Raw genomic sequence first — 23,910 nt, 5'->3', positions numbered from 1 at the left:
CAGATGCTCCAAACCTCATTCATCCATTCCCCCAGGGAAAGATCAGAAGTTCCTGGATGCATTTGGAAGACGGGTATTCCATGGATCAATGCTCATCTCTCGCACTGCATCCTACCAACTCTACATGACCCAATATAATAGGGCCTTGTTCACAAAGATTCAAGACTTTGCTGAAGCCTTACCTCTGCAGTTCCGGGACCAACTTCATGCCCTAGCACAAAAGGGCTTAGATGCTGGCAAGCATGAAGTACGATCAGCGTATGACATCTTTGACACCGCTTCCAGGGTGTCAGCAGCCGGTATCAGTGCAAGGAGATGGGCCTGACTGAAATCTTCAGACCTCAGACTAGAGGTACAAGACAGATTGGCTGATTTGCCCTGTGCGGGGGATATTCTTTTCGGTGAAAAGATTCAAGAAGCAGTGGCGCAGCTCAAGGACCACCAAGAGACTCTGCGCCAGCTCTCCTTACTGCCTTCTGATCCCTCTTCTTCATCCAAAAGATCTTTTAAGAGGGATTCTAAGAGGCAATTCTACCGGCAGAGGAGATACTATCCCCCAGCATCCAGGGGTCGGCCTTCTAAGCCTTACCAAAAAGGCCAACCTAGGCAGCCTAGAGGGCAGAAGTCACAGCCAGCCACTCAACCAGGGCCAGCAGCAGGTTTTTGACTCCCTTCTAGAGAGCAGTACCCAGCTTCCGCTTCCGACCATTCCGGTCGACGGCCGGTTGTGCCACTTCTCCAGCCTATGGCACACAGTCACCACAGATCAGTGGGTACTTGCAATAGTATCCCAAGGTTACCACCTCAGCTATCTCTCTGTCCCACCGGATTCCCCGCCTCGGCTGACGTGGGGAACATCCGACCATTCATCACTCTTGGAGCAGGAGGTCTCCCTCCTCCTCCAGTCCTGAGCAATAGAACCAGTGCCCCTTTCACAACAGGGACAAGGGTTCTATTCCAGGTATTTCCTGATACCAAAAAAGTCAGGTGGGGTGCGCCCAATATTGGCTCTTCGCACTCTAAACAAATACCTACAAAGAGAAAAGTTCAAGATGGTGACCTTGGGTCCTCTACTTCCCCTTCTTCAAAGGGGAGACTTGCTCTGCTCTCTAGACCTTCAGGACGCCTACATGCACATTTCAATTACTTTGTCACATCGCAGATTCCTGCGTTTCCTAGTAGGCCCAAAACACTTCCAATATCGAGTTTTACCTTTCAGCCTAGCATCTGCCCCATGCATCTTCACCAAATGCCTCGTTGTGGTAGTGGCCTACCTCAGGAGTCAGAGTGTCCATGTCTACCCCTATCTGGACGATTGGTTGATCAGGGCTTCCTCTCAGCAAGGCGCACTGACGTCCCTTCGCCTCACTTTGCATTCCCTGATCTCCCTGGGTTTTCTCATAAATCATCAAAAATCCAAACTAGTTCCTTTGCAAACTCTATCGTTCATAGGAGCCGACTTGGACACTCTTAAGAGTGAAAGCTTTCCTACCTCAGGATCGAGCTCTCACTCTCGCTTCTCTGGCCTTTCGACTGCAGTCTCGACAACATTCAACTGCACGTCATTTCCTGATAATATTGGGTCATATGGCCTCCACAGTGCATGTCACTCCCATGGCTCACCTCGCTATGAGAGTAATGCAGTGGACTCAGTCTTCTTAGCCAATATCCTCCATAATCCGCATCACCAAACAGCTCCGTCTATCGCTGCTTGGTGGGCAAACCAATCTAGTCTGGTACAAGGCCTCCCATTTCAGATTCCAGAACCTCAAATAACCTTAACAGATGCCTCCAACCTCGGCTGGGGTGCACATGTTGCAAACCTGCAAACTCAAGGCATTTGGTCTCCAGAAGAAGCCAAACACCAAATAAATTTCCTGGAGCTTCGTGCAATCAGATATGCTCTCAGGGCTTTTCAGGATCGCCTTTCCAACCAGGTCATCCTGATTCAAACAGACAACCAGGTGGCCATGTGGTACATCAACAAGCAAGGGGGAACAGGCTCCTACCTCCTGTGTCAGGAAGCTGCACAGATATGGGCGGAAGCCCTTTCCCACTAGATGTACCTAGTTGCCGGGAGTGGACAATGTGTTGGTGGACAAGCTGAGTCGTACTTTTCAACCGCACGATTGGTCCCTCAACCCCACTGTTGTGGACTCAATATTCCAATGTTGGGGTTACCCTCACATAGACCTCTTTGCGTCAATTCACATCCGCAAAGTAGGGAACTTCTGCTCTCTCACTCGCAGCCAACACCACCAGCCCAGAGATGCTTTCTCCCTCTCGTGGGCTAGCGGTCTCCTTTATGCTTACCCTCGACTTCCACTCATTTCAAAGACTCTCTTGAAGTTGCGAAGGGACAAGGGACTAATGATTCTCATAGCCCCTCATTGGCCACGCCAGGTCTGGTTTCCAATTCTCCATGACCTATCAGTACACCGGCACATTCCTCTGGGGAAGGACCCGCTTCTGATCACTCAGAACAAAGGCTGCCTTCGTCACCCCAACCTCCAGGCCCTCTCCCTGACAGCCTGGATGTTGAAAGGTTAATACTTCAACCTCTTAACCTTTCAGAGCCGGTTTCCTGTGTTCTAGTAACTTCACGAAAACCTTCCACAAGGCAGTCTTATCGTTATAATGGAACAGGCTTACGGGATGGTGTACTTCCATGTCCATCGATTCCTTCACTTGTTCCCACTCTGAAGTTTCTGGACTATCTCTGGCACCTGTCAGTCAGGCCTCAAAACCTCTTATATCAGGGTACATGTCAGTGCGGTAGCCGCCTTCCATAAAGGTGTGGGGGATGTACCCATTTCAGTACAACCCCTTGTCACACGCTTTTTGAAGGGCTTGCTTCACCTTAAACCTCCACTGCGCCCTCCGGCCTCTTCTTGGGACCTCAGCATGGTTTTGGGAAGGCTCATGAAACTGCTATTTGAGCCTCTCCAATCCTGTGATCTCCGCTATCTCACTTGGAAAAAGTGCTTTTTCTTTTTGCGGTCACATTGGCTCGCAGAGTTAGTGAGTTACAGGCCTTAGTCACCTACCCACCTTAACACTAAACTTCTGCATGACAGGGTAGTACTCCGCACTCACCCTAAATTTTTGCCTAAGGTAGTATCAGAGTTTCATATCAATCAATCCATTATACTACCCACTTTCTTTCCCAGGCCCCACTCAAACCTAGGAGAACGGGCTCTGCATACCTTTGACTGTTAATGTGCTCTAGCACTTTATCTAGACCATACAGCTGCCCACAGGAAGGGCACTCAATTGTTTGTTTCATTTGATCCCATCAAATTGGGTAAACCTGTGGTTAAGCAGACTCTCTCCTCCTGGTTAGCGGACTGTATTTCCTTTTGTTACCAACAGGCAGGCATTCCACTTCAAGACCGTGTTAAAGCACACTCTGTCAGAGCCATGGCAACATCAGTAGTGCACCTACGCTCTGTGCCGCTTGCTGACATTTGTAAGGCTGCTACCTGGAGCTCTCTCCACACCTTCGCAGCCCATTATTGTTTAGACAAGGCTGGCAGACAAGATTCCATCTTCGGCCAGTCTGTGCTACGCAACTTATTTGCGAACTGAGGTACCAACATCCTTCCGCCAACCCGGTAGGGTTCAGGATGCCCTCTACCAAATTCCACCTCGGTTGTTGTGCCTGTTGCACGTCTTTGGTGCATTGCTCGGGCATCCTCAGCTCGGTACTCATCCATATGTGAGGACTACCATCCTGCTTATCCTGTGAGAAAGCAGAGATGCTTACCTGTAACAGGTGTTCTCACAGGACAGCAGGATGTTAGTCCTCACGAAACCCGCCCGCCACCCCGCGGAGTTGGGTTCGCTTACGATTTATTATTTTATTTTTCGCATGTACTTTTTACTATAAGACAAGACTAAAGGGGGACCCTTGCTGGTTGCAGGGTTGGTGCTGTGCTGGGCATGCCCAGTAGGTGCCAGTCAAAGTTCTGGAAACTTTGACAAAAGTGTTCCGTGATTGGGCTCCATCCTGTGATGTCACCCATAAGTAAGGACTAACAACCTGCTGTCCTGTGAGAACACCTGTTACAGGTAAGCAACTCTGCTTTCAATGGAATTCATAGCTACAGCTTTATTAACATAAAATAAACAACTGCATCCAAACCAATTGCCCATGGTAGAGGTGATTTGCTTCCTGTCAGGCTCAGCCCAGCAGTCCTTCCTATCACTCTGCTATGCTTCTATGTGGGAGTACCATCAACCAGCATAGCTGCACCCACCCATGTTGCCTAACTGGCAGGATCCTTGCCATATGAGTTAGTCCTAGCTATAGTGTTAGCAACCCACCCCCTCCTGCGGATAAGGCCAGTAAGCTATCGAAAAAGCTTTTATTCTTGTGCATTATTAATACTTTTACAGTATTTAAAAGTCTGTATCATATCACCCCTGTCTCTCCTCATCTGGTGTACACGTTTAGATCCTTCAAGTTTACCTAATAACTCTTTTGATGCAAGCCCCTCATCGTCTTGCTCTCTGTCTCCATGGTAGCCATTATTAAGACATATTCAGTCCAGTGTCTGATAGGTAGGCCAAATTGTCCCGGTTGGTTTAGTTTTTTTGAGGGAATGGTTCTATAATTTCAAATTTCCCCAGTGATGATGATAATGTCGGACTCATTTAAGTGTTCCGTTAAATGTTCTGCCAAATAGTCCTTCCTCACTATTGTGAATTAACTTGTAACTTGAGAGAATTCCCCAAGCTCATTGCCACCTAGGGCTATTATCAGGGCATCTGACATGCTAGTATTATCAACTGCTGTGCTATGAACAGGATCTGCTGTCTCCAGTGCACGCCACATCTTTCCTGCCACCAAATTTGTATGTACTGTATATCAACCAACCTCGTTGCCTTGTGCACAAACTCTGCAACCTACCACATAACAAGGGAACTACTCGTTATGAGGTCTTATGTGCGGGAGCCGACACTGAAGCAGTCTATGTGTTCTGACTGCTCCCCTTTGGCCAGGCTCCCGTATTTTATTCTTTATTGTTTTTTGTTTTTTCACAACAATTCTTTTTATTTTCTTTTTTGTTTTGTTCTAAAATGTCCACTGCCCAATTCTGTCGTCAGTTTAGCCCGAAAAACCGACCGAACCTGTGCCTTCAATAGTATTTAAACTTCTGAACATTTTCTGCTGAACTTTTACCGCTAAATCCGGTTAGGTTCAGGTCCGGTTTGTCAGCCCGACACGGTCCATGTTTCGGCGGGTTGCCTGCTTCAGGGGCTGCGGGAAACTGGACAGGAACTGTGGCTACCTATGGACCTAAAGATATCGCATCTATTACGTCTAAAAGAACCTTGTCCATAATACATTAAATATGTAGGTACCTCAATGGTGAGCTATATCCGAATACTCACGGTTTCGCTTCAAAATCTCATTCCTGTGAGCGACGCCTTCATGTACAACTCCGGCGTCTTGCTCTACTCAGCTGTCTAATAAGCCTTTGGCGTCAAACTTGTGGGCCAATCACGCTGCCTCTCTGCGATCCTAGCACAAGCACCCTAGGGTGCTCTATTACCATGGGGATGTGACGTCACCTATAGAAAAACTGCAAGTTTCTCCAGTAATCTGAAATTGAATTATGGTGAGGAATAGCCTCTATTTTGAAACTCCGTTGTTTCCTATATTCTGTGTGTATATCATTCTCACTAACCGTAGCTTTATTTATTATTTTTGTAATCAATAAAAGCTGTAGAAAATATTTTTGTGTTTTATTTTATTTTATTTTGTTTGTGTATACCATGGCCGGGGATTTGTGTGCACTTGTAAGATACGTACAATGCGTCTCAGGATTTTATTATTGCCACCTGCCCCAGCCTTTTATAGGCGAGTCACACCAGTGCCCCCCGTTCAATTCTGCTACATAAAGTACCAGGATCGTGCAGAAAAGCTGTGAGTTTTTATCTGTACAGCACTACTACCTAACCATAAACACATCATCCCAAAATGGACCAGTTAATTTCTTTGTTCAGTCCCCGGGGGGCGACTGTATTCCACGTATAAATAAACCGCTGTTCCATTTGTTCTAATTTCAAATTGAGGTCCCCTCCTCTCGGATGCTTCTTGAGTTGAAAAATGACTGCCACTTTAAATTCCTGTATGGAATGTCCTATTTCCCGCCAGTGATCTACTAGCGGTGCCCCTTCAGTCTGATGTCGTAACCTACTTAAATGTTCCTGAATTCTGATTTTAATTTTTCTTGTGGTTTTGCCGATGTATACTAAGTTGCATGGACACCATAGCGCATATACAACGTTCATAGAGTCGCATGTAAAGTGTTCCTTAAACCGATACACCCTCCGTCCTGAAATGTTTAATGTGCTGCCTTGATGCATATGGCAACAAATGTTGCATTTATTGCATATACCATGTCCTGTTAAATCCGGTCTTCTAGCGTCTTCCTGTGTCCGTAGATTTGAATGAACCACTATATCTCTAAGGTTCTTGGCACGTGTCAGGGCAAACATAGGCTTCTCCTGAAAGATGGGATACATTTGTAAAAGGTGCCAGTGTTTTAAAATGCTCCTCTTGAGGTGATTGGTTTGTGGCGTGTGTGGTAGAACGCATACTAGACTGGTGTTTGGTTGTGGTTGTTTTTTGTTTAACAGTAGATCTCTGTTCGCCCATCTGGCACGTTTATATGCATTGTTAATGATGTGCGAAGGGTATCCCCTTTGGAGAAACCTTTCCTTCATGTGCATCGCTTGTTGTTGGTATTCTTGTACTGTAGAACACAGCCTTCTGAGTCGTAGGAATTGACCTACCGGAAGGTTATTTTTCAAATGATAAGGATGATATGAGGAGTAATGAAGGAGCATGTTCCTATCCGTTGGTTTTCGGAAGATGGAAAAAAAAGAATTTTGCTTCTATGATCTGAATTTGTATGTCCAAATAGGATACCGTTTGTGTGTGAAAGTAATATGTGAATTTCAAATGGGGGTTGCGAGTGTTCAGCCATAGAAAGAACTCTTGCAATTGATGTTCTTCCCCTTGCCAAATCATAAAGATATCGTCAATGTATCTCTTCCATAATTTAATATTGTCACTGTATTGGTTGTGAATGATCCATTGTTTTTCGAATGATGCTATTATAAATACTATTGAAGGCACAGGTTCGGTCGGTTTTTCGGGCTAAACTGACGACAGAATTGGGCAGTGGACATTTTAGAACAAAACAAAAAAGAAAATAAAAAGAATTGTTGTGAAAAAACAAAAAACAATAAAGAATAAAATACGGGAGCCTGGCCAAAGGGGAGCAGTCAGAACACATAGACTGCATCAGTGTCGGCTCCCGCACATAAGACCTCATAACGAGTAGTTCCCTTGTTATGTGGTAGGTTGCAGAGACCAAATTTGTATGGGCAGACTAGATGGGCCATGCAGTCTTTTTTTTTTTTTTTTTTTTCTGCTATCATGTTTCTATGTTCTTTACCTTGGAACAAGCACGATGAGAGAAAATGTGAACTATATTAGAAACTCATGGTGCCTGTCTAATCCTGAAGTCCCCAACTATATAGGCTATAGGCCCAAACCCTGCAGATCAGCACAATTCAACAGATGGCTGCTGCCCATATTCTGAAAGAGTGGATTCTGAACCCTTGTGATCCCCAAGCCTTTTATTGTCCCACCCTTTAGAATAGTGTGTTAAATTGATAGCATGTAAGCAGGCATAGGTCATAGTGAACCAGCAGGAGGCTCCCTCTTTGTGGCCTGATTGTCAGGTAATCCCATGTATTCCTGACGGGGAATGTTATTAGAGGTATACCAGCATGTGGATTCTTTCCAGTTTGATCTGTCTTGGATCAGTAATTTTCTTATAACAGCCAAATATTTCTGCAGAGAATACTGTCCTGACTGATGCTTGCTTCAGCCCATGCTACTAATTCCCATATGTACAAGCCCATGAAAAAGCCCAGGGAAAATGCTATGCATAATCCGATACTTTCAAAAGTCATGTCTTTCTGTTCAGTTATAATTTACTGTGTTTGAGCTGATATATTTAAATTGATTCCTGGATGGCTTCTGGAAGACGTTGTCAATCTTTAGTTTTCATCAGGGTGAAATTGAGAGAAAAAAAAGTTTTTTTGTTCTTCCCTGGAGAAAAATGATGGTTAGTTGTGGTGGGGGGTTTTTCAGTTAGGAGAGAGGTGATTAGACGTTTGAAGCATCAGTGTGGTAGAGTAAGTATATCACGTTTCTAATTGCACTGTTTAATATACCCTTTTAGCAACCATCCTGATGCCACACACACAAATGAAAAGCAATAAGATAAATCCTACGTTTTCCATTTCACATTGCTTTTAAGTTTTAATGAGGTGTTGTAGTTGAAGTGATCTACAAAAATTGCAAACTATTTTCTAAGATGATTAATAAAATATAAGCAACAGATCGCTTGTGAAACTGTTCTTAGCAATGTGGCACTCTTTGGGAGTAATTGTTTTCCAAAGAATGTGCAATTTATAAACCCCTGCATGTAAATCGTCTTTTGGAAATCAGGTCTTTATTTGGGGAAAAAGTATGGGAGAAACATGATTTTGCATGTGCTTTTACCTGCACTTGCAGTGGACATGCCAGGGGGTGGAGTTGGGGTTTAGGATGGGGAAAGCATTTATGCAGGTACTTTTGGTTTTCAAAAGTATCTGTGGAAATGTACACGCAGAAAGTTACACCTACTGGAGAGAAGGCATAACTTCCTGTGTGTATGGCCTGCTCTTATGCCACCGAAAATTACCCTCTCAGATAGGGTGATTGATAACTTACATCACAATAGAGAGTTCCTCACAGATGGGAAATTCCGAAACACACAAATCTTCAGTCTCTCATTTCCTCATACTGGGCCACCATTTTGCCTTATAGCAACGTTAGCTAGTGAAGGTGACACAGAGAGCAAAAAAAGAAGGGGTGTTGATGGTATCAGAGGACTCTGTGCTAGACTACCAGTAAGAAGTCAGTAGGACAAACTTCAAGAGCACATTACAGTGTAATTGTAGTGGAGTGAAATGGAGAATTCCAGTTCATTTGCTCACAAAAGTATTGTCCTTGAGATTGTTAGCACTGAAGACCTTTGTTTGCAGTAAAACCTTTATTGGAACACAATACTGCTGTAGGAAGAGTTTTGTGGGTTCCAGTGTTTACACCTGAAAAACCCGGAAGTAAAACTTGAGTGCCTCTGCTTTTCAATACAGTTTTATAAATGACCTGGAAATGGGAACAATGAGTGAGGTGATCAAATCTGCCAATGGCACAAAATTGTTCAGAGTTGTTAAATTACAAGAGGCTTGTGAGAAATTGTAAGAGGACCTTTGCAAAACTGAGAGATTGGGTATGCAAATGGCAAATGAAACTTAATGTGGAGAAGTGCAAAGTGATGTACTTAGGGAAGAGTAACCAAAATTATAGCTACACAATGCAAGGTACCACATTAGGAGTCACCACTCAGGAAAAGAATCTAGGAGTCATCATTGATAATACTTTGAAATCTTCTGCTCAGTGTGCAGCAGCTGCCAAGAAAGCAAATAGAATGCTGGGGATTATTAGGAAAGGAATGGAGAATAAAACGGAGAATATCCCCATGTGCGACATCATCTTGAGTATTTTGTGCAGTTCTGGTCACCACATCTCAAGTAAGATGCAGCAGAATTAGAAAAGGTACAGAGAAGGGCAATGAAGATGATAAAGGGGATTGAGCAGTTCCCCCTGAGGAAAGGCTAAAGAGGTTAGGATTCTTCAGCCTGGAGAAGAGACAGCTGAGGAGAGATGAGAGGTCTTATAAAATGAGTGGAGTAGAACCGGTAAACGTGAATTGGTTGTTTACTCTTTCAAAGAGTTCAAAGACCAGGGGATACACAATGAAGTTACTAGGTGATACATTTAAAACTATTAAGAGAAAATATTTATTTACTCAACACATAATTGAGCTCTGGAATTCTTCGCCAAAGGATTTGGAGAAAGCTATTAGTATAGCTGTGTTTAAAAAAAAGATTTAGACAAGTTTCTGGAGGAAAAGTCCATAAACCATTATTAAGGTGGAGTTGCAGAAATCCACTTCCTATCCCTGGGATGTACAGCTTGGAATCTTTCTACCCCTTGGGATCCTGCCAGGTACTTGTGACCTGCATTGGCCACTGTTGGAAACAGGATACTGGACTTGATGGACCTTTGGTCTGATCCCCATATGGCAAGTCTTATGTTCTTATGTAAATGTCAAGCATCCATCCAAAACTGCTATTTATGAAAAGTTAGTTATAATGAATCTAAAATTGTGTAAACACGGTCTCCCGTAAATTTTTTTTTCAGACTGAATGAAGCCTTTTCTCAATGACAGCTTTCATCCCCTTATCTCTGTAAGTTATCCTATTCTGTGATGTAGTGCATCACTGTCATCCGCAGTACTGTGTGCTCATGAGCTTTCTCTGAAACGTCTCATGTGATGCATTAAGCAGGGCCTCAGTAGGCAGCCGATTCTATAACCTGATAATCATAACCATAAAATAGTTCTTCATTAGAAGAAGTCATCAGTGCCTCTTAGCAGAATGCTTGAAGCTGCCTCAGAATCAGACACTTCTAATTCCTGGGTCAAAGAGAGAACTTCTTGGCAAGAAAGAGCTTCAAACGAGAAAGAAAATGCTTTGGCAGTGGGAGGCAGAAGTAACTTCTCCCCAGTGGTCTTTGACCCAGGAATTAGAAGTGTCTCTTTCAGAGACTGTTTCAAGCAAGGAGACTTACTTACTCATCTTTGTTTTGGTACTGAGTGGAAATGCTGTGACGTGTTTCATTTTTTTTCGTTAACATCTTCAGGAAGTTTATGGGTTGTCGTGTCACTGCTGCTGATTTTGTTTCCTCCCATGACACAGATCAAGAGGAAGAACTTTCTGGTCCTGTGGCCAGATGCGGCTAAACTGGAGGCTGCTTCTAGCCAGAGTGTTGTTTTTAATTATAAGGCCAGTAATTATATTTTTGAGACTCCAGCCAACTTGGAGAGCACCTGCCTATTACCCTCAGAAATTCATTTTAGTTCTGCCTCATCAGGAGAGCTGAATTAAGCTCTTTATTTCCTCTTGGGTTGAAATTATTTTCTTAAATATCATTGGAAATGTTTCTTTGGTTATGGCATGTGGTATCTTGCTCTTTGCCTAGCACTACTGGTATTTCTTTGTTTTGTGGTCTTCCCCCCTGCTCTGTGTTTTGGGACAAAGTATGTGTTGTGGGGAATTTTTTTTTCTCTTTTTTTTTTTTTTTTCTTTTAAGCTTCTTTTGAGAGAATTATTTCCCTTTCAGAGGTTGTGTTGATTTTTATTTGCTAGTTAAGTTAAGAAAATGAAACCCTCCTCCCACCCCTCCGACACCATCCCCACAAAACCTCTACTAACCATCCCTAACTTAATCTCCCACCCCCTAGCTAATATCATCAATTGCTCGCTCACTCAAGGACACGTTCCTGATGCTCTGAAACAAGCTACTCTCAAACCCATACTGAAGAAACCCAATCTCGACCCCTCAAACCCAGCTAATTTCAGGCCAATCTCCAAACCTCCCTTTTTTAGCAAAACTCATGGAAAGAGTGGTGAACCTCCAACTCACGGATCACCTTGAAAAAAACAATCTACTATTCCCCTCCCAATTCGGCTTTCGTAAATTCTTCAATACCGAAACTCTTCTTATTTCACTAACAGACACTCTCCTCATAGGATTAGACAAGGGCCAATCTTTCATCCTTGCTCTACTGGACATCTCATCAGCTTTCAACACCATTAACTAGATAGACTCTCAGAAATCGGCATCACGGGAACAGTCCTGAGCTGGTTTAAATCCTACCTCCACAATCGAATTTACAAGGTAGGTATTGGTAACAAAGAATCTAACCCCATAAATCTTACACGAGGAGTCCCCCCAGGCTTCTCCCTCTCCCCCACTTTATTCAATATCTACCTCCTTCCTCTTTGCAAACTCCTCGCCGACTTAGGCCTTACTCATTACATCTACGCAGACCATGTCCAAATTGTCATCCCCGTAACAGAATTACTCCCCAAATCCCTCAAGATCTGGGATAACTGCCTCTCAATTAATCACCTCCTCTCCAACCTCAACATAACTAAAACAGAACTCCTCCTCATCTCACCAGACCACAACAACTGTTCCCAACCCGACTCATCTGACTCTAAGGTCCAACATGTCAGAGACCTAGGAGCCACTTTAGACAATCACCTAAACCTAAAAAAATGTATTAATTTTACCACGAAAGAATGTTTCCACAAACTACACATTCTAAAAAAAACTAAGACCACTTCTCCTTCCCTACGACTTTCGCACAGTCCTCCAGGCCTTACTTTTCACCAAAATCGACTACTGCAACACCCTCCTCGTAGGCCTCCCTGCTACCTCGATCAGACCGCTCCAAAATGCAACGGCCAGAATCCTCACTAACTCCTGCAGAAGAGATCACATAACCCCCATACTCATGGACCTCCACTGGCTCCCAATATGCTTTAGAATCCTTCACAAGTCTCTTACTATTATCCACAAAACCCTAAATAACCACAACATCCAATGGCTGAACAACTGCCTGCAATATCACATCTCGAACAGACCCACGAGAATGGCCTATAAAGGAACCCTCTACATTCCTCCCCCCAAACTCACCCATCACATAGCCATGAAAGAACGGGCCCTGTCCATAGCTGGACCAACCATATGGAACTCTATGCCCCCTCACCTGCGCCAAGAACATTGTACCCAAACCTTTAAAAAAAAAACAAACAAAAACCTTAAAACTTGGCTCTTCTCACAAGCCTTTACTTAACCCTGCAGCCCTAGATCAAAGCTCCCCTCCGCCTTTCCTTCAAGTACTTTCCCTGTACCCCTCAATCTAAGGCTGCTCTACTTCAATTAAGTGCCCCACCGCCTCCCCTTTCCCTCTTACCAGTGAAATCCGATCTCCCAATAGCCTTTATTCTTTTTTCCTCTTTCTCTCTCTAATCGGGTTACTATCTCATTCAAGTAACTAACCTACGATTACATATTGTACATACTGTAAATAATTGTTATATATTGTCATATATCTTAAACAATATTGTCATATCTTAATCAATTGTTAACATTTTTATTACCATACCTTTCCAGTACCTGACTGCTACTCTAGCCCTCTCTCCCAGTTACAGCTCCCTTAAGTTATATGTAATTTCTAATTTCCTAAGTTAATGGTTATCCCGGTTCAATGTAAACCAATGTGATATTCCCTTGAATGTCGGTATAGAAAAGATTTAAATAAATAAATATATAATTATTCAGTATGTAGGAAGTTTGAAACATTCAGTTGGACAGATGTCTCATTCATATTTCTTAATATTTAGAATAACCTTCCCATTACTGTCTACTTCAGTGCTATTTTTTGTTTTTTGGCTTGTTTTTCCTGCCCTCATTTTCCTTATTTTTCCCATTTTACTATTCCAGGCAACTTCAATTTTCTGACTGGCCAAGGGCTAAAAAAAGGCAGTCTCCGCTTGGTCTGAACTCCCTCAGTGCCATTCTTTTCACCACCAGGGTCATCGCCCTAATGGCAGAGACCCTTCTTCCCTCCCCAGAGCACAAGTGCATCTCCTCCACTATGTGCCTGAGTCATCCTGACCTCATCAGAGAGGAGATGTGGGCTTGGAAGCAAATAAATGAGCAACAAAAAGAAACATATTGCCTTATCACATTTCATTATAGTGATTTCAGAAAAAGATGCCTTAGCTTAAGGGAATCACATTAGTTTGTAACTGTACATATGAATGACCAGTTGTTTCTTATAAAATATTATGGCCTTAAACCGATTTTGATTTTGTAATTTGAACTTAAAACATCCAATCAGCAAAAAATTCACTAGCAGAACAAGAGTTGAGTGAATGCTAGAAGCTATGCTTTTTTGTTTTCCTTGATTACTGAAGTAATTACTGTCAACATTTGGTTGAAATGATTGTCTAATCTGTCGCTCATTAAAGCAGTACATGCCATTTTTTGATTCTGTTCTGTTTTGCTTTCCTAAGGTAATTGACCTGGGCTCTGGAAAAGGCTACCTGAGCTCCTTCCTGGCCTTACAGTACAACTTAAGAGTTCATGGCATTGATTCCTCGAACACCAATACTCACGGAGCCACCGAGAGGAACAGAAAATTGAAGAAATACTGGCGAGCCTATGGAAGTCATTCCAGTGCAGATGTCGGAGGCCTAGTGTCAGAAAGGGAAAAAGAGAGGCCTGCACTGGACGACATGAAATGTAAAGGAACTGGTGGTGGAAAGCTCTTAGCTTACAACAGTGGTCCATGTCAGGATCGGGCATTCAGTTCAGGTGGTTCCTCCTTAGTGGTTTCGGTCATGCCAAGTACCAGCAAGGAAACTTCTCTTCCTCTGGCCGGTCATCTTGAACTTGATGAAAATGAGCTTTCTCAGGCCCTGCCCTCTCTTTTAAAGATCCTGCCTGCGGATGCTGTGGAAATGGATTCGCCATCAAAGTCCCTCCAGCAAGGGGGCCTTTGTCATGAGGAAAAAGAGCGAAGGAAAACTGAAAATATTAAGGCCAAAACTAGCAAGCTGAACAAATCAAATGCTTTTTCACCTCTGACTACATACGTGACCCCCGAAACGGACCTTCATGACATTATTGCAGATCTTGAGGTTCTGTCTAATTTATTTTTTTGTTTTGTTTGAACTATGGTATTGGCTTTTGTGTGTGTGCTGTTCAGCTTATTAGCTTTTAAGTGTACTATGATTAACAGAATTTTCCAGTGATTTATATCAGTCAAGACATTTAGGGGGGGAGACTTAAATTAGCAATCCCTTTTAAAAACTATTGCATAAGGGTGATTTTCAGAACAGGGCAAAGTCTGCAGGTACTTTCTACTTTAGCCCAAATTTTCAAATCGGACTTGCGCACAATAGGTAATTCACAGGCCGACCCTGTGCACACGCAGATGTATGGAGCAGGGGTAACTTTCTGCATATATGGTTGTGTGCATCCTGTTGAAAATCAGAAGCATGCACAGAATCTTTCCTGGCTCTGTCCCTCAGAATGCTTTCCACAGGTGCAAGGAGAAAAAAGTATACACAAAATCGGATTTTGTGCACCCTATTCCCTGCGTAACCCCCAGCTGATTTTCAAAGCACCGATTTATGTTTTGCATGTGTAAAGCACGTTGAAAATGAAGCTCACGAAGTGCTGAAGGATTTGTTACCCATTTCATAAATAAATCTGATATAGCCATGTCTTAATGCAAAAATTGCTAGAGAAGGTACATTTATACCAAAGCCTCAAAAACTAGACTATTTTATTTAGAAAAATAAAAGAGAATATGTTTTTTGAAGAAGATGTGGCCCTAGTGGATAAGAGATGCTGGGCCCCAGGTTTCTCCTGCTAGGTCTGGACATTTGGCCAAGTGCAGCAAAGACCATGTTATCCTCATTCCTTGAAGAGCCTGTGCCTAAGTATAATCATTATTTATAATCCCATACTTGTGTAAGCACAAAAATCTAACAAATCCATCTAAGTTTAAAGTCAAAATACCACATGCAGAGGAGGGAAGTTTGGAAAGTCAATTTCCACGATTTACCTAAGGCAATTGGCTTTTCCAACTTTCCCACCCACTGTTTAGGTAAAGATACACGTGGCGTTCTCCCCATGTTAAAAGGAAAAATATGTGGCACAATGTAGACTGTTCTGTTATATTAAATAACATATATTTATTTGGGGAGATCGGGATAAGCACAATTTTTAATTCATAATAATGTAGAAAGATGGAACCCCAGCTGCATCATGGGGACCGGTGGGCATTCACATCTATAAATAAATGACAAGTCACAAATAAGAACAATAGGCAAATACAAAGACACGAACAATTTTAGCAATAAACTAAAAATTCCAAAAAAAGGATGACATACCATAGAAATACTTTAATGCAAATATATACCACCTGGACAACCTCAAATGCGGTTCAATAACAGGATTAAATGTTGTAGGTGTAGCAATAATATCTAAGAATGTAGAAATACAGGAGTGTTTCAGAATTACAAAAGTGTCATTTAAAATGTCAGAAAAGCTAAAAGAATGGAACCAAAAAACAAAACAAATCTACAAATTTTTGAAGTGTTCTTTACGCGATGAAAACACTTAATGATGAAGTACCTTGAAAAATCCCATCCAATCTTGCTCAAAGGCAAAAGTCAAGTAACAGAACAGTGAGAAGCTGCTAGTCTGTACCTACCACACGGACTGATACAGTAAAGTGCACACTGTTCGCCCGCATTTGGCCGCGTGATTTCGCTATTTTTACCCCTTATACAGTGTCGAAAATGCACGGCCAACACCCCCCCCCCCCCCCCCCCCGAAACTAATAGCGCCTGCGACATGCAAATGCATGTTGATGGGCCTATTAGTCATTCCCGCGCGATCCAAAGGTAGGCGCTAATTTCTCCGGGCACTCTCCTACTTAATATCATGGCGATATTAAGTCGGAGGTCCCGAAAGTTTAAAAAAGTGAAATAGGCTCGTGGGTTGAAAACCGGACGCTCAGTTTTGCCGGCATCCGGTTTCCGAACCCATGGCTGTCAGCAGGCTCGAGAACAGACGCCAGCAAAATTGAGCATCGGCTGTCAAACCTGCTGACAGCCGCCGCTCCTGTCCGAAAAGAGGCGCTAGGGACGCGCTAGTGTCCCTAGCGCCTCTTTTTACCGCCGGGCCTAATTTAAATACATTTATTTACTGAATCACGCGCACAGGAGAGTGGCCTGTGCGCATGCCGAGAGAGCGGGCGCTTGCCCGCTCTCTCGGCTTGCCCGCTCTCCCGCGTTTTTTACTGTATCGGCCCGATTAAAAGGAAAAAATGCTTTGAGGTCTCCTATTTTATATCTTGACCTGGAAGAGGTAGTAATGTCCCTGCCACCTGCATGCAACGGAGGGGCTACCTCCTCACACTTTGTTTCACTCAGTGATACAAATCCAGTTCATTAAAAGGTGAATTTTAAAAGCCAGGTGCGTGGCAAAATCGGGAGACATGCACATGTGGGACATGCGTGTGTCCATATGATTTTAAAAGCCACCTACATGAGTGCACATCTCACAGGTCATGAATATCTCACTTTGAACAAAAAAGAGGATTGGAGTGGGCATTCTTGGGTGAGGCCAAAAGATGTGCACATAGGTACCTACATGCCTGGGCACATGCCCGGATCCAGTGCTGCATCAAGTTTCCTTCTGCTATGGAGGAGGTGCAAGTTAAATAAAATAGAGGCAATCCTGAGGGATTTAAGGGGTCTGGTGTAAAGGGGATGGGGGGGGGAATGCAGGCTAAGGAACCCGGGCGGGGGAGTGGGGATTGGAGAACCTAGCTCTAGACTGGGTGAACGGGTAGACGAACTGGTGACATTGGTCATGGCGTGGACACGCACCTGTTATAGAATTTCCTTACTTGCATGGCTCAAACCCGACTTCACCCGGTTGTGCACACCCACTTACAAATTTGGGCACACATGTAAGCGCGCCTAGGCTATTTTTTTAACATACACACATATATGTACATGCATGTTATAAATGGCTGCATGTCTGGGCACACACCGACACACAAATATATATGTGCACCCATTTAAAAGTTACAATCCCTAGGGTGCAAATTTCAATAAGTTGCAGAGTGGCAAAGTATGGGGGTACTTCTGTACCCGCATACCTTTATCCAGTTTTTCAGAGGAAGCTACCCTTGTACTTTGCTTGTGTTATTTGTATGACTGAGACTCCAGGGAAAAAGCTACCCGCATATATTTGAAAATTCAATAATGTGCACATACTTTCTCCTACAACCCACATACCTGGGAACACCTAAATAAAGCCGTATTGAGGTGGGGCAGTAACTTAGCTGAATGGGACTGATTTTCAGAGCTAGTCAGCCAGGTTTGCCCTATCCAGGGCAAACTTCAGATCCCTTTGAACGTTGTCCTTTTAAATTTAAGGACACAAATTGTTCTTCCTATAAAATACAAAGATGGAGGGCTGTATTATCTGAAACATAGACCGAGGCCCTCTTCTTCTGAAAGTCACTCTTCCCCTTCCAAGGGCTTTAATGTTTTTTCATCAATAAGCAGGCTGATTTAGCCATGCTGTCTTGGGTTTTGTCATCCAACGGCACACAGTCCGGAACCTTCTCTAGATAGCAAAGCTGTGATGCTCTTCTCATGCATGGTAGTTCCCACATGATTGTCACGCTATGGATATTTCAGTTCATTTTTATCTGCGTCAGAGAATCTTTTCTTCTTAGTTTTCACACTTTCTTCTACGCTACCCCAAAAAAACACCTTTCAGTGCTAACTATGTCTGAGAAGAAGGCTCTGGGTTTTAAGTACTGTCAGTGCGGACATATCATGTTTGCCACTGATGGGCACAATTACTGTTATTTGTGCCTCGGCCCAGACCATGACCAATCGGCCTGCAGCCACCGAAGGAGAATGTCTCCGCAGGCCCAACGACAGTGGACTGCCAAGATTGCCAGGCTGTGAGAAACTAGGGCAAGATCCTCATCGGAGACAAATGAGCAAATGTTGCCTCAACCTCTTCAAGATCTAGAGGAAGATATAAGACACTTATTGAGGTTGGTGTTCGAAGCATCAGGCACATCTGCAATCCCCATCGTGGCATGCTGCACAGTGTGGCTAAGAGCTAGTGCAATAAGAGAGGATGTTAATGATAAGCTGGCAGATCTCCCTTGTTTAGGAGACAACCTGTTTGGCAACAAGCTAAAAGAAACTGTTGCCCAAATCGAAGAACAAAATGTGGCTGTACAGTCCCTGATGCTACCGATAGAACAACCTCCAGCTTTCAGGCGGTACTACTCCCAATATAAAAAAAATCCATACTTCCAGAGGAAGTCCTACAAACAATATAGCCAAATACCGCCCAGTCACGTACCAGCAACCCCGCTCCCAGCACCAGCAACCTCTGCAGAGAGGACACCAGCGAGAGTGGATGCCACAAAAGTAGCAACAGCAGTGGACTCCAAAGAACCAGCAGGCTTTTCTGAATCCACCAGGCCACAGTCACCTCTTCCAATCAGGAGCAGACTTTTGATCCATCATGCAGCATGGTCCCGAATAATATCAGACTACTGGGGGTTGAACATCATTCAACTGGATATCACCTGGATTTTATCACTTTCCTGAATCTCCCTCATCTAGCCCCACCTGTTCAGGATCTTTCTCCATTTCACAGTTACATCTGGAAGCAAAGAAGCTGCTGACACAAAATGCCATCCAACATGTTCCACCAACTTTCATTTATAAGGGATTCTATTCCCAAAATGGATAGGAGATCTGCGCCCAATCCTAGACCTCTGCCCGCTCAACAAGACATTTTGAAAGAAAAAATTCAAAATAACTCTAAAATCCATACTGCCCTTAATACAATTGAATGATTGGATGTGCTCACTCGACCTCAAAGATGTGCATTCTAATGCACCCTTCATGTTGGCAGTACTTTTGCTTCCAGATAGGCGGTTAGGAATACCAGTACAAGGTGCTCCCTTTGGATTCTCATCTGCTCCGAGAATCTTTACCAAATGCTTGGCATTGGCTGTGACCCACCTCTATTGCAAAGAACTATGTCACCAAAAGCAGAATGCCTTCAAGAAGATCTCTGCACAATGATACGCTGCCTAGAAGCACAGAACATAATCAACTACAAGAAATCAGTCATTCAACCGACTCGGATCGATTCAGTTCTTTGGAGCAACAATAGACTTCACTTACTCAGGACAGACAGCAGCACTTGTGACTTCTAGCTCTACAACTAATACACCGAACCAGGAAGTTGGTATGCAAGCTTCTGGTATTGCCTAGGCCAAATTGTGGCAGCCATTCATGTAGTTTCGCTAACCAGACTGTGAATGAGAAAGTTGCAGTGGGGTCTAAAAGTACAATGGTCACAATGAATCTAGCCAATATCTATCAAAGTAATTCTTACAGACTCCATAAAACAAGACTTGCATTGGAGGCTAAGGCCTCCAACGCTTTCTAACAGGAAGGATAATAATGATCTACACGAACAATCAAGTTGCTATGTTTTACATAAACAAGTAAGGAGGCTCAGGTTCCTTAATTCTCTGCAAGGAATCAAACCTCATATGGGATTGGGTGACTAAATGTTTGATCACACTTCAAACGACCTCCTTACCAGGCACAGCGAATGTAGAGGCAGACAAGCTCAGCAGAATTTTTCACCCACATGAATGGAAGTAGACCAAGAGGTGACTGACGACATCTTCGCACAGTGGAGCCAACCACTCATAGACCTGTTCGCAACAGAGCAGAATACAAAACTACAGAGGTTTTGCTAGCTTCTGCACAGCCAAAGGAGAGAATCACAGGATCTCCTATTGTGGTCCAAAGGTCTGCTGTACACCTTTCCACAAATTCTGCTCATCTTGCAGATGGTGCAGAAATGCATGCAGGACAAATCAGATAAGATTCTCATAGCACCAGCTTGGCCAAGCCAACCATGGTATCCTTATCTTGTACAACTCTTGATTCGACAACTGAGACTGTTGGGAAATCATTCGAATCTGCTAACTCAAGAAGACTGGGCAGTCCTCCGCCTGCTTCTTCAATCACTTCATCTAATGACATGGCGATTGAGTGCAAGGTCTTAGCATCATTACTGCTCCCAAGATGTTATATTGTATTTCAATATTGCAAAACATTAAAGCATCCATGTGTGGCAACTATTCCTTCAAATGGAAATGTTACACAGAGTGGAGCAGAACACATTCAGTAGACCCTCTCAATTGCTTACCAGAGCTTTTTTCTGAACCACTTACAGTATCTATCCCAGACAGGTTTGCAGACTTCGTTAGTTCATGTCAGTGCTATTGCAGTATATCACCACAAAATTGGTAGCATTTCCATCGCAATACATCAGTTGATTTCTCGCTTCATGAAGAGCTTGCTACACCTGAGTCCTCCAATACAAAAACCAGCATTACCTTGGGACATCAACATAGTACTGACGACTCTTATGCGAGAACCATTCAAACCCATGCGAACTACAACTCTGAAGTATCTCACAGGAAATGTTTTCTTCCTCATAGCAATTACTTCTGCTAGGAGAGTCCGTGAACTGCAAGTTCTAGTTCATACTTTGCCGTACCTACAATTTTTTCCATTATAAAGTGATCCTTAGACCACATCCCAAATTCTTGCCAAAGATAGTAACTGCTTTTCACTTTAATGAATCAATCTCTCTACCAACTTTCTCCCTGAAACCGCATTGGAACGAAAGGAGTCATTATACACCTTAGATTGTAAGCAAACTCTAGCAAACTATAAGGAAAGGATGCAGAGCTACAGACGAAATCAACAGATTGTCTCCTATGATCCTAATAAACCGGGAGTTGCAGTGACCAAGAGGACTCTATCCATTTGGATAGAGTTGCATTCAATATTGTTTATAGCAAAACCTCCCTGATCTCTCTCTGGGATGATAAAAGCTCATCAGGTTCGATCCACCGCATCTTCCTTAGCACATCTGAAGAATGTATCCATCGCTGATATTTGCAAAGCAGCAACTTGGTCATCAGTTCACACCTTCACGGCTCACTATTACCTGAACAAGTTATCAGAATCTGACAGTGGAGCTGGCATAGCGGTTTTGAGTTCACTAGGAGACCTCTGGAGACTACCACTGAGGTAGATAGGTTGCAAAAAAATATACATATAATAATTAAGGCAGATCATATTACCCTGCACAATACATAGTAACCCTTAGCTTGGGATTCCCCAAGACAGCATGACTAATGCAGCCTGATTATCAACAGAAAAAAACCAAGTTTGCTTATGGTAAATGGTATTTTCCATAGATAGCAGGATGAATTAGCCATGCAAACCCCCCCCCCCCCCCCGGTCACAGCTCTGCTACCTATCGAAGATTACGGACTGACAGATGACATCACCCAAGACAGCATGGCTAAATCATTCTATCCACAGAAAACACCGTTTTATGGTAAGCAAACTAGCTTTTTTTCTGCTACAAAAAAAAAAAGTGAAGTTTTAGGCTGCTTTTTGATTATTCCAAATTTGCTCCAAGAATTAATATCTGCTTTTTAGCTAATAGTTTGTCATAATCCATCAAAAATGATCATTTCTGAACCAAGGGGGTTATTGCTATTACAAATCTAAGGCATTTGTGTGTCTTTTCAGTCCATGTGGGTGTATATATAAAATCTCCTATAAGTAGAATCACTAGCTGTAATGTAACATCTTTGAGCAGCAATTTAAATAAATTTCCAGACACCATTGTGCAAATCTTTTTTATTTTTAGAACTTTAACTGCAGCTCGGGAATTTTAATGCAGTGGTTCCACAGACTGTCTCTGCCTAATTGGACGTCACAGAGCTAGCTGTTTTCATAATGACTGAGGGCCTCACAAAGGCACCCTGGCAATTACAATCAAACCAAAGCCATCTAAAGGAATCACTATCTCCCTACCTGCATATGTATAATCTCTTAAACAAAATACCTAGTTGTCTACCAGGTAAAAAGGGGCATAATGTGTAAGTACTCCAATTGCTTGCTGAGCAGATGAATGTATGGATGGTGGGGTTGCAGACTGAAGAATGAACCTGTAACCTGTGAGCTCTAACTGTCCCTGACCTTGCATCTTCCTCCTGGTGCAGCTCGGCTTACGTGGCACTGCCTCGATTAACTCTTGCACTCATAAGGGATGCAGTGCACAAGTGAGATTTCTTCCAACAAGACTGATCTACGACTGTCACAACAAACCACAAATGGTGCCAACTTCCCAAAGATGAGCACTTGCCAGTGACCAAATGCAGCATGATCAATAAATAAATATTGACCATCTAAGTAATGTGAGGACATGAGAGGAAGATGGGAAATGTTTTACTTTTATTGTTCAGTAGTGCGAGGAGGGGTTTCCCTGATTAATTTGTGACTGCCTGTTATGAATTGTAGAAAGCCCTCCGCCTCAGACATGATCATTGCTAGGATACATACTTTTCTTATAAGAAACATGCATGCTTATGCCTATCCTGTTTGTTATATGGGCCACTGCCTTCAGTTTCAGAAAATAAGATGACTTCTTGTTTTTTTTAAAGATCACATGATTGACAACAGAAAAAGCTTTTGCTTGAAAAACATAAATATGAATTTTCTGTTAATCTAGGGGAAAAGAGTAATGGGAAATGGTGATGTCATTTGAACTGAATTAAATGGATTTGCTTGAATTGTGTTGCTCAAGTATGCATTGTAGCAATTTTTGTTTTCTGTTAAAAAAATGTATTTCCTTTTACCAAACCATTCCATATGCAGAATGAGACTAACCAATTAATGGAATGTGAGATGTTTATTGCTCATTTGTTTGTTTGTTTTTAATAGAAGCAAATTGATTACTGGTGTGTGTTTTGGTTTTTTTTTGTTTTTGTAGGACTCCGTATTGGTGGGTCTACACACATGTGGGGATCTTGCGCCTACTACACTTCGGCTGTTCGCTGCCAAACCTGAAATCAAGGCCATGTGCAGTGTGGGTTGCTGTTACCACCTATTATCTGAAGAATTTGAAAGTACGGCAGAAGGTAGAGCAATCTGTGTGACCCTGAGCAAGGGCTGCCTTCTCGTGATCTTTCTCCATTACAGTTCATGCAATTTTTACATGGATTAGATAATCTAAATCGGGTCAGGATGAAAATCTACCCCTACTGAGAGGCTAAAGAGACTTTATTTGGGCTGCACAAATTGTAGAAGCTCCTGGGGTGGAGGAGTAACTTAGCTGTCTGGGACTGATTTTCAGCGCTAGCCAACCTAGCATACACGGCTGTCCTTTATGCCCAAACGTGGGTGCATGCA

At 43.0% G+C, this 23,910-nt stretch overlaps 1 protein-coding gene across 12 annotated transcripts in view; it reads left to right on the top strand.

Moving 5' to 3' along the window:
* METTL25 (methyltransferase like 25) overlaps window positions 1–23,910 on the top strand; it is a 265,950-nt gene that overhangs the window by 147,909 nt on the left and 94,131 nt on the right. For 10 of the 12 annotated variants that reach the window (XR_003856005.1, XR_003856002.1, XR_003856006.1 and 7 more), the window contains exons 4-5: window positions 14,065–14,691; window positions 23,492–23,639. Coding sequence is in view for 7 of the 12 variants with exons in the window: in XM_029597096.1 (XP_029452956.1) it covers window positions 14,065–14,691; window positions 23,492–23,639 (775 nt within the window). In the remaining 5 variants the exon portion in view is untranslated. The remainder of the gene's footprint in view (window positions 1–14,064; window positions 14,692–23,491; window positions 23,640–23,910) is intronic. The other 2 variants (XM_029597092.1, XM_029597097.1) reach the window with 2 other exon arrangements.

This window comes from Rhinatrema bivittatum, chromosome 4, assembly GCF_901001135.1.
Source record: "Rhinatrema bivittatum chromosome 4, aRhiBiv1.1, whole genome shotgun sequence".
Lineage (NCBI taxonomy): Eukaryota > Metazoa > Chordata > Amphibia > Gymnophiona > Rhinatrematidae > Rhinatrema > Rhinatrema bivittatum.
This window is presented reverse-complemented; position numbering and strand designations above follow the sequence as displayed.